The sequence below is a fragment of the Cannabis sativa genome, chromosome 1, assembly GCF_029168945.1.
Source record: "Cannabis sativa cultivar Pink pepper isolate KNU-18-1 chromosome 1, ASM2916894v1, whole genome shotgun sequence".
NCBI classification, from domain to species: Eukaryota; Viridiplantae; Streptophyta; class Magnoliopsida; order Rosales; family Cannabaceae; genus Cannabis; species Cannabis sativa.
Genome location: NC_083601.1, coordinates 16499138 through 16510150, shown reverse-complemented (window position 1 = coordinate 16510150; position 11013 = coordinate 16499138). Strand labels below are relative to the sequence as shown.

General features: G+C 33.8%; 2 protein-coding genes across 2 annotated transcripts; one reads left to right on the top strand and one right to left on the bottom strand.

The window, feature by feature from the left end:
• Positions 1-1935: 1935 nt before the first annotated feature.
• LOC115706809 (protein HEAT STRESS TOLERANT DWD 1) lies at positions 1936-5213 on the top strand. The gene is made up of 12 exons (XM_030634549.2): positions 1936-2100; positions 2181-2338; positions 2695-2773; positions 2900-3100; positions 3216-3314; positions 3396-3558; positions 3656-3762; positions 3901-4040; positions 4128-4206; positions 4358-4473; positions 4615-4732; positions 4815-5213. Exons 1-12 carry the CDS (start codon positions 2053-2055, stop codon positions 4944-4946), a joined length of 1440 nt encoding a protein of 479 aa, XP_030490409.2. The 5' UTR covers positions 1936-2052; the 3' UTR covers positions 4947-5213.
• A 1127-nt stretch (positions 5214-6340) lies between these two features.
• Positions 6341-9917, bottom strand: LOC115708306 (enhanced ethylene response protein 5). The gene is made up of 12 exons (XM_030636535.2): positions 9397-9917; positions 9186-9279; positions 8982-9071; positions 8671-8736; positions 8335-8424; positions 8196-8252; positions 7766-7827; positions 7511-7598; positions 7206-7282; positions 7045-7119; positions 6850-6955; positions 6341-6707 (listed from the first exon to the last, which is right to left on the bottom strand). The coding sequence occupies exons 1-12, from the start codon at positions 9699-9701 to the stop codon at positions 6576-6578; spliced, it is 1242 nt and encodes a 413-aa protein (XP_030492395.2). The 5' UTR covers positions 9702-9917; the 3' UTR covers positions 6341-6575.
• Between the last annotated feature and the right edge of the window lie 1096 nt (positions 9918-11013).

Genomic DNA, 11013 nt, shown 5'->3' with positions numbered 1-11013 from the left:
TGCCAAATTTAGATCACATTATACACCACTATTAGAATTTAATTTTATGAACATGGACTAAAAAAACATATATACCACATTTATAGCACTTTAAATGCTCTTAGCTCATTCGATGCCGATCAATTTTAAGCATTTATTTTTTTTTTATACATTTTAGCTATTATACCTTCTTTGGTGTGACTATGTGAGTGAGCATTCACATCAGTTATTGTGTGAGCGTGTGTGTGTGTGATTTTTAAGAGAGAGAGAGAGATGAGAATGATAGAGAGGGAAACATTGAGATGAGTTTGGTTTTATTATTTGAGTGGTATAATTGGAACTAAATAAACACACTAGCACATTTTCTTTGATGTTTTGTGTGGTGGTATACTTAGAGACCATGTTTCACATTTAAGCATAATAACTCAAATTTCCTTATATGTATTAAGAAAAATTAATTATTTAATTATTAAAAACTAAAAAAAATAAAAAGTAATTTTAGTATGGTCTACAATGTGTTACTAATAAAGTAAGGTATTGTAGACAATCTCATACATATATATGATAACTTTTAATGTTCAATTGAATTAATTTTAGTGAGAAAGATTTAATTCTGAGTTTTTAGTGTATGGTTGGAGATGACTTTTTTTTTTTGAAGAAAAGCGTGCATATATTAGAATCAAAAGTAGTTAGACCTTGCGGACATTACAAAACAGGTGTTCCAGGATAGAGAAAATCGGAATATAACCGAATTTTTGGTAGGTAAATGCCCACTTAGCCACATTATGGGCGATAAAATTACAGTTCCTACTAATTTTAGAAAAATACAACTAACAAAATAAGGAGAGGATCTAAAACAAAATGAGACATAGTTCTCAATCTCCCATCGTGGAACCTCCCTATTGAGAGCGTTAATAACTACCCTCGAATCATTCTCAACAATAATAAACTTTAAACCTTGATGCTTCGCAACATTCAGAGCAAGACAACAAGCCGCCGCTTCTCCACATAAAGCATCAACAAACTCCAACTTAGAAGTATGGATCCTAATCACCCTACCCAGATGATCCCTTGCAATGACCGCAGTACACATGTTGTCCAATTCCACTTTAACATTACAATTTAGCTTTAACAAGTCCTGAGGGGGAGGGCACCAGGCATCCAACATACGCGGAGGCACGCAAGGGAACAAAGAAGCATGGTGAACTGCAAAAGAAGAACGAATAATGTCAATACATTTAATAACATCAACCAGCCCATTATTATGTACCTTTTCATTTCGGATCCGCCAGATAGTGTCCACGGTTAACGAGGCATAAAGGAAAACCTCCTCCTCATTAATATTTAATACCCTTGTTTTTAAGGTCCCAAATAAATTTGGCACAGTCCCATAAACGAATACTAGTACCACAAATTGGATAAATACCCCAAGAAGAGGACCGCTACAAGTGAAAAGCCACATTACAAGAAAGAAAAAGATGTTCAATAGATTCATTCTCTATCCCACAAAGGGGACAAGTAACATCCTCAATAAGAAACCTTTTACAGATCTCAGCTCGCATACGGATTGCCTTGGACAGGAGACACCACCAAAGGGTGTTCATCCTTTCTGGGATTTTACAATTCTACAGCTTATTCCAAAGCGAAGGAGCAACGTCACAGGGAGGAGCCCTTTCAACAGCTTGGCCCAGGTAGGTCGACTTGCACGTCAATTTACCATTATTTTCTAAAGTCCAAATCCATCTATCACGCCCCTGGCCAAACGGAATGACCTTAGTAAATAGGTATTAATCCTATTGGAATAAAAAAATTGTCCCACCTTCGCAGGAAAAAAAAAAATTGTCAAAACTATATTGAAAAAAGGACTGATCCGTCATTTTGTTTGTAGGGTTTCCTTGAGAAAAATCACAATGTATGTGGATAAAAGTATAATATAGCAAAATCGTGAGAAAATCGTAGAAAGTGTAACCATACTACATACCTAAAACCCTAGCGAGCACCATTAAAGCCCTGAATTCCTACTTCTAACGTTGAACCTCCGCTGTTAATTTTCGTAAGTATCCTAACATCAAAATGGTTCGGAGCATCAAAAACCCCAAGAAAGCGAAACGAAAAAACAAGGTGACATTCAAATTCCCATGCTTGAATCAATTGTCGAATTTTTTGAGTAGTGATTTTTGAATGGATTTTTTGTTTTTCAGGTTAAAGGAATTGGGTCGTCTTCTGCTGCAGCACCTCCTATGCCAGTAAAAGTGTGGCAACCAGGAGTGGACAAGCTGGAGGAAGGTGAAGAGCTCCAGTGTGATCCTTCTGCCTATAATTCTCTTCATGCCTTCCACATCGGATGGCCATGTTTGAGGTATGTGCTAGAGTTTCATTGTTTTTTTTCCCGAGAAAGTTCAGGAAAATGCGTCAAGCTTAAATTTTTACCCTTTTCTTTAAGAATATAATATTTTCTATTGCTACTCCGGAAAGTTAAGAACTTTGATCAGCCAAATGCCTAATTATGGAAGTTCAACTATATGAAGTGTACTTCTGAATTTAAGTAACTTTTTTTAATGCTCTAGTTTGATTTAAGGGATGCAAAAATGACGGGGAAGTGCATTTTTTAGATGTTAAAAGTTTCCATAACTCCAACACAAATAAATTATTTAGTTTTCCATGGGGATTACAGAAAATTTTCATTTAAGTAATTGGTGTTAAATTTCTTGGCAGCTTTGATATTGTTCGTGATACATTGGGGATGATACGAACAGAGTTTCCACATACAGCGTATTTTGTTGCAGGAACTCAGGTAAGGCTTAATTTTATTTATATATGTATTTTTCTTGTTCTGCAGACAGAGAAAGCTGCTGGAATCATCAGAATATTCTTTTATATTTGTTTATAACAATGTTAATCAGTCTATGTTGCTCTGCAGGCAGAGAAAGCTAGTTCAAACTCCATAGGAATATTTAAGATATCCAACATTTCTGGGAAAAGACGGGAACTAGTCCCTCCTAAAAAATCCACCACTCCTGTTACTGATATGGAAAATGATGATGATGATGATGATGACAGTGATAGTGAATCAGAAAGCGAAGATGAAGGCCCTGATGGATCTGGGTCGCAAGTGCTGCAGGCAATACTGCATTTTTACTTTGATTATTAATTTTAGTTGCTGAGAAACTTTGCTTATTCTCAACTTTTCACTATTGGTATTTGTATCTTAGTTTCTTGTTTCTTGTGTTTTACAGTTGCGAAGTGTGGCTCACAGCGGTTGTGTTAATCGCATTCGTGCCATGACACAGAGCCCTCATATATGTGCATCATGGGCAGATACGGGTCATGTCCAGGTCAGAGTCTGTTAGAATGCTTCATCCACTTATTATAACATTACTTGTGATGTAATTTGACCCTGCTTCACTAAATGCCAGATCTGGGACTTCAGCTCTCATCTCAATGATTTGGCAGCATCAGAATCAAACATTGAAGGTGGCTCTATAGTTCATACTCAGGCTCCCTTGTTTAAATTTGGGCATAAGGATGAAGGGTTTGCTATCGACTGGAGTCCACTTGTGCCTGGAAGGCTTTTATCTGGTATTCTTACAAGATATTTGTTTATTTAATTATATATTATATTATTTAAATTTGTTGTTTTATGTACAAATAATAATGTAGTAATCTTTTATTAAAGGGGACTGCAAGAACTACATTCATTTTTGGGAGCCTACATCTGATGCATCATGGAAAGTTGATAATACTCCTTTTATTGGTCACACTGCCAGTGTAGAAGATCTTCAAGTAAGTTTTGAACTTGTGAAGCAACAATGTTATATGGTCTTTACTCTTTTAAACGGTCTTCAGGTTATGATTTATTTAGGTTGCCTTACTTTAATTCAATGTTGTAATCAATCCCATTTCAAACATTTATAATTGCAGTGGAGCCCAACAGAACAAGACATATTTGCATCGTGTTCTGTCGATGGAACTATAGCAATATGGGACGTCCGTGTAGGGAAGAAAGCTGTAGATTCTTTTAAGGCACATGATGCAGACGTTAATGTTATTTCATGGAACAGGTTAAAAACTTGACAATCTTTTTTTCCCATTGGCTTGATATGTCATCAAGTTTCACCATTTAACTTTTGGCCCTTCTCTATGATTAGGCTTGCTAGTTGTATGTTGGCATCTGGCAGTGATGATGGGACCTTTTCCATCCATGATCTCAGATCACTTAAGAACAAGGTATTATACACTGCCGTATTAGAATGTATTGAGTGGAGTCCACATGAGACCTTTTACTACTTTTCCTGAGATAAAATCCAGAGGAGAGGACTGATATTTGTGTAACTTTATTTCATTCTTGTCATCGTTATCTTTCTTTCTACCTATGCAGGAACGTGATACAGTGGTGGCACATTTTGCATACCATAAACATCCTATCACATCTATTGAGTGGAGTCCACATGAAGCTTCCACTTTGGCAGTGTCTTCAGCTGATAATCAGCTCACGTAAGCAACACAATGACCAATTATGGAAGTGATCAATATGTCATGAATTGATTCATTTCTAGAGTTTTTACAGCATTACTATGGTCATTCTTACCTTAAGGTGAACATATTTTCTCATTTTCTGTTTGCTTTTGTACCCAGGATATGGGACCTTTCTTTGGAGAGAGACGAAGAAGAGGAGGCGGAGTTCAGAGCTAAGACTGAAGAAGAAGTTAATGCCCCACAAGATTTACCTCCTCAACTTCTTTTCGTTCACCAGGTAACTATTCTCTGAACTTGTCAACACATTTAGAATCATCAATGGGTTAAGATAACTAACTTCTCTTCCTCTCCTTCGACAGGGACAAAAGGACATAAAAGAGCTCCATTGGAATTCTCAGATTCCAGGCATGATCATATCTACTGCAGGAGACGGTTTTAACATTCTCATGCCATCCAACATACAAAATACACTTCCCTCTGAGGGTGCCTGAAATGTGAAACCCCGTTGCAGAAAGACCAACAAAATTTTGATTTATTTCCAAAATCCCATCTCCATCTCCCGTGCATAGTGTCACCATTTTTGTTTGGCCAATAGCTTTTGCAGTTGCTTCTTTCTTTTTTTGGAAAACATAATGCATTGTTTTGGCGATTTGGCTTTGAATTGTATTTTAATAACGTATGCCAATTTTGATTTTTGTTGAAGAATTATATTTTGTGATATTTTTGTTGTGTCATATGTATGTCTAGCAGATTGCAAATAATCAGACTTCCCAATTTCAATAGGATAGTTTTATTATATTTAATAACACTTAATGACTGTTGGTTAACTAATTAAATAATGGCAACTCTTGATGAATGATATCCTAAAATAACTAATAGATGACAAAGTGAGGTAATGTAGAGACGGTATAGGGTGTTGAGTAATGATATGTGCACACATTACATTTATCACTATTCACGATTAAAATAGAAGGATCGTTTGATACTGTAAACATTAACCCATGTTTAGTAAATCAAAAGTGAATGGCTTGAGAGTTTGTATGCCCAAGTAGATTCCATTTTTAGCATTAATTTGTTTGTAGTTTTTAATTCCTCTAGTACGATTCGTAATTTAAACACTTTCTAATCTTATTCACACCTCGTAAGAGTATTTAAAAAAAGCTACTTCGAATTGAGTGTAATGCTTAATAATTACTTAGTTTAACCAATCAATTACACAGTAATTACATATTGAAGAAATTGGGTGTGCAATATGTAATTGGTAAATGCTATCTATTTTGTAATTAGATATTACACAATGTTATTTTATATTTTAAAATAAATTGCAATTACTAGGCAACCTAGTTACACATTCAAAAAATATCTAGGTGACAACATTTACGAAGCCAATAGATACTTGTTTTTGTCATTTTTGTCACTCAAATACAGAAAGTAAAAATTATATTTTTGTTTTTAAAAAATTTATTTTTGAAAAACAAAAATGCGTTCTGGAACCACTTTTGTTTTTCAATTTTAAAAACAGAAAACAAAAGTGTGTTCTGTAAAGTTCAATTTTATTTTTATTTTTTGATTTTATTTAAGTCGGGTCTAGGTCCGGGGTCGGATTCGGGTTCAAGTCAAAAGCCGGGTTTAGCGCCAGAGCCGTAGGGAGGGGATTTGGGTCCGGGTCTGATTGTAATCTAAAAGATTGATTAAGAAAAAAAACTGTTTAAAAAAATATTGAAAGTGATTTTTTTTGTTTTTAAAATTTTGATTTCTAATTATAAAATTGAAAAGTAAAAATAATTTTATAGAACATGTTTTTGAAAAACATTTTCACTTTTCTATTTTTAAAAACAGAAAACTGATTAAAAAAGTATTACCAAACGCCACCTATATATTTCAAAAAATTCAAATGACGTAGACACTGATTTTAAACAGAGCACAAAGTTAACAATCTCTTCGACATTATCACACAAAAATGGAGTGATGCGAGTTGTTCTACATCTACCAACTAGAGTAGAAGCTTTAAAGTGCCACAAACTTATGGAGCGATTCTAAGCCACTTATTCTACTCAATCTAGACCATCCGGAGTTGGTAGCATTTCTATAGTTATAGTTCTGTGTTTGTTTAACTAACACTATGAGTTAACAGGCTTCCCATTTAGTTTCGGGAAAGGATCTTGCTTGCTTAAAACCACAACTTTGCTCTTGTGAGCGAAGTACCCTTTTACAAGATTCTTGTATATCAGTATAGCCACAATGCACTCAACCTGTACACACACACAAACAGAAAATGTATCTGATAAGATAGCCTGCCAGATCAGCCATCAGTTATATATATATATATAAACATTGACAAAGAGAGGTTTTAGACAGTTTTCATTAGCTAAATACGGAAGACAGAAGTAGTACCTCATCCAGGTCCATCTCTATCTCAAGCCACTTCAATGCTTTTACAATTATTTCCAACTTCAGTTGGTGTGCTTTAATTGGGTCTTTTTGCCTTTGGAGTATGTAACTGTTTCATAAGAAAAGGGGAAATCAGGAAAAATTCTACCAAAAATTCCCAATCAAATGACAGTTTTAAAAAGTGACTTGGAAATTTACATTTTCTTTAACAGTCTTTGGTAAACTTGGAGTTCTAGCTTCTCGAGAACAAGATATACACCTGATCTCAAGAACCTGATAATGCAGATAAGTAAGTTCTCAATGCCGTGCAAACCTTTTAGAATTAAACTTCTAGAGGTTAAAAGAATCCCTACACATACCGATCTTCATGCTCTGTCAGAGCTTGTCGGAGAAGTCGAAGATCGCCCCTTTTTAGAGATTGCACTACATTCCTATACTGTGAAAAGAGTATTAATTATCAGAGATATGGAACCAACTCAACCAAGTTCCTCAATCGAGTTAGAAATTTGTTGATCTAGGTGTCAAGAGCTACAAATGAGAATTGTCACGTGCAATATTTGATTATGCTATTTTCTCCAAGATTATATCAGAGGGTTAATCAGGGGTGCAACAATAAAGCCACGTAGAAAAATCTCCATTCTTTAGAAATAAACGAATGACATACCTCAATCAAGTTGTACTTCTCAAGAAGCCAATCCTTCGGTAAGATGCCTATTGAAAGCTTTACTGGAATGAGGTATTTCAATATCATCCTATCCCAGTTCAAAGAATGAATTTGTGAGACAGAAAATATTGCGACTTTAACTTTTATATATCCAAGACTTCTAATTCAAAATCAAAAAATACACCAAAATAAACCAGAGCATATATAACTAAAATTCATGAAAGTTGCAGTGAGTCAAGAACACATGTATTGAACCTTATATTCGCTTCATTGTAAGGGTTGCAATTCTTTAAGGCATATGATAATTTGTGATCAGCCTGCCAGGTCATGGAAAAAGATTATGTGAATAATAGACTTCATAATAGGCAAAACTATGAATTTCAGATTTTTCTCATGCATATGACAAAGTTGAATAGTTGAAGATTTGATATGATTTGAATAAATAATTGGCAAGCAACAAGTTTCTTTCAAGATGCTAAGAAATCATTATAGATGATATTTTTATCATACAAAACATAATTTTTTTTCTAGTTGGATTCGGTAGAGAAGGAGAATGTTAGCCGAATCAGAGTCCTCGAAACAAGGGTAAACAATGGATATTCCCCCAAATCCAAGAAAAATAACTTCATACTAACTGACAAGAAAATAAACTAAACTGTTAAATTGAAGGATGTAGATTACTTACAGCAGGGAAATTTTCATTGAAAACCTCCAGACGACCTGTATAGTACATGTAGGTGACCTGAATAACAAGTCATGACAGTGAACTTTCTTACAGAAAAACAACACAGTATGCAAATTGATTTGGAAAAGCAAATTCAGACCTTATCTCTTTTAGGAAACTCCTCAAAATCAAAGATGCGAGCAGTTTCAATACTTCTTATCACACTACGGCAAAGGTTAACTGTACCAAGCTGCAAATTAACAAAAAAAAGTTCCCAATTTGAATAAGTGTGGTTCATGTTGATAGCATTATTTTAAGTACTTGAAAGAGAATAAAATGATTCAGTAAAATCATTTTCATGATTCCTCTGAGATAATACCACAACATAAAAAATCAGTGCAAAACCTTATGTACTTGTAAGAATCAAAAGAAGCAGATTATTAATAATAAACGAATGTCAGCAAGCAAAAGGATTAAGGCATTATAATTTTTTTACCTTGAAGTAAACCTTAAAGAGCTGACAAGTCACGTATAGAGCTCCAACACGTTTTGTGCCTTTTCCCTATAACACAACACAATATTGAATCATCTCAATAAAAGTAGCATTGCAAGAAAAAATTAAGGAAAACTTAGATACAATGTTGATTTCCATATAACTATTAATGCACTTGATCATTATCATAAACAATAAAAAGTTCAGGTCTTTATGTATTTATTTACTAATTTCTTGATTTTGATTAGTTTTAGAGTTAACAGAATCACGAGATTGTGCATGGTAAGGAGTAAGGTAGGAAGAGATAAACATACAGCAAGAACGCCAAAGACTTTCATAAGGAAAGAACCAGCTGCCTTCAATTTCTCTGGAGGTTTTCCATTTGAGCCCAATTCTCTATCAGCCTAAAATATAAAAAGAAAAACAAAGTATATTAATTGCCCCTTTACCAATACAAACCTATCAGAACCCTACATTATAACATTCTGTATTTCAAATACAAAATCAAAACTCATTACCTTCTCGGCAAGAATCCTAATTTCATAAGCAACAACATACAATGCCTCCAAAGCCCAAGCCGAATCCCAATTCCGAAACTCCTGAATGAAAGCACTGTAATCCACTCTATCACCAAATCGCACATACACAGGCATGTGTACACATACACATACGTATAATAATCGAAATTAATGAAATAAAAATGCAAAAAAAATAAAAAAGGAAAATTACTTGGAAGCTTTTTCAAACGATTGGTAGGCATCGATCAAATTGGCGAGTCGATAGGTCTGGAGAGCTCGAAAGAGAGGGAGGAGGATTTCTCCAAGCTGAGAGTACTTGTCGGATTGCTTGATCAATCTATTGGCGTCCTGGTAGACGTTTAGGGCATCGGCGAGGGATAGGAGGGAGGGGGAGTTAGAGGAGAGAGAGAGGAGGAACTTGAGAGATGCTCCGTCCTGGTACGAAACGGCATCGTAGAAGCGATTCAGGTACTCTGTGATTCTTCTGTGCGCTTCGCCCATGCTAACGTACGCCATTATTGTTTTTCTGTTTGTGTTTCTTCTTCAGTTCTTCTTCTTCAACTGTTACCTTACTACTTTTCTTCTTCTACTACTACTGTACGGACGACAACTACCAGGGTCAGCTTCCCTTCATTCCAATTCGTCCAGATTGGCCCAAGCAGCAAAACGACGTCGTTTTCAACTGAGAGTGCTAAGGAAAGCAAAGTCCATTTCTTGGGAAATTTTCCCACTTCTAGGCATTGGCTAGCAAAAAAAATATGGTAAATAGCGGCATAAGAATCAAAGTTTTAAGTTTGTAAGTGGCATAATCCCAATATTTATTTGTAGCGGCATAAGTACTTAATGTTTGTATAACTGCAATTTTTCTCTAATTTCGTCCGTACAAACCTTGTTATTTTCTTAAACAGGCCACATATAAGGTCTAGAATCTAGATTCTTGATCATTTGGTCTAGACAGAAACATGTAGTATTAGTTACTTCTAAATATTCCTTTAATAAATTTAAAACAGAGTCTGTACTGACAAAAGAATCACAGTTTTACAAACATTGGTACTTATGCCGCTACAAATAAACATTGGGTTTATGTCCCCCACAAACTTAAAATTTTAGGTAGTTATGCTACTATTTACCTTAAAAAATATATAGTTTTTTAATGCACCCTAAGTGTGAGAAATTTATAATAATTTATAATATAAAAAATATTGTTTAAATAATCAATTTTATAAATGCGATTATTTCATAAATACACAAAAATAACAAAAAAAATTACAAAAATACGATTTTACGGAATTTTAAATATTTTGATGATTTTTTTTTATTTTATTTACAGAAAATACAGTATTTTTCTGTTGTACTCTTGTTAATTTGTTGTTGATTTTTTGTTATATGTATGTTATTTTTTGTTGTTATTTTCATGTTACTTTTGTGTAGTTCTTTTATTGTTTTCATGTTGTTTCTATAGAAAATCGTAAAAATATATAAAAAAAAAATTCTTTAAATGTAAAAATGTAATTTTTTTTACAAAAAATAGTACCTTATGTAATTATCCCTTTATAAATTATCTATTTGTAACTTTTGAATGATCACTTTATAATATTATTAATAGTTCAGAGATTGTTTTAGTAGATAAAAAATTTAGGGTACAATAATACACAAATTATAATTTAAGGACAAATTCTAAATAGTTTAAAATTAAATAGTCACGCTTTCGTGTAACAAACTATTTAAATTGTTTTTTAGCTTGTTAAATTATTATGAATTTTTCAAAATTTTATAAGATAGTTTAAATAATTACTACATTCTACATATATGCCTATAGAAAAATTAA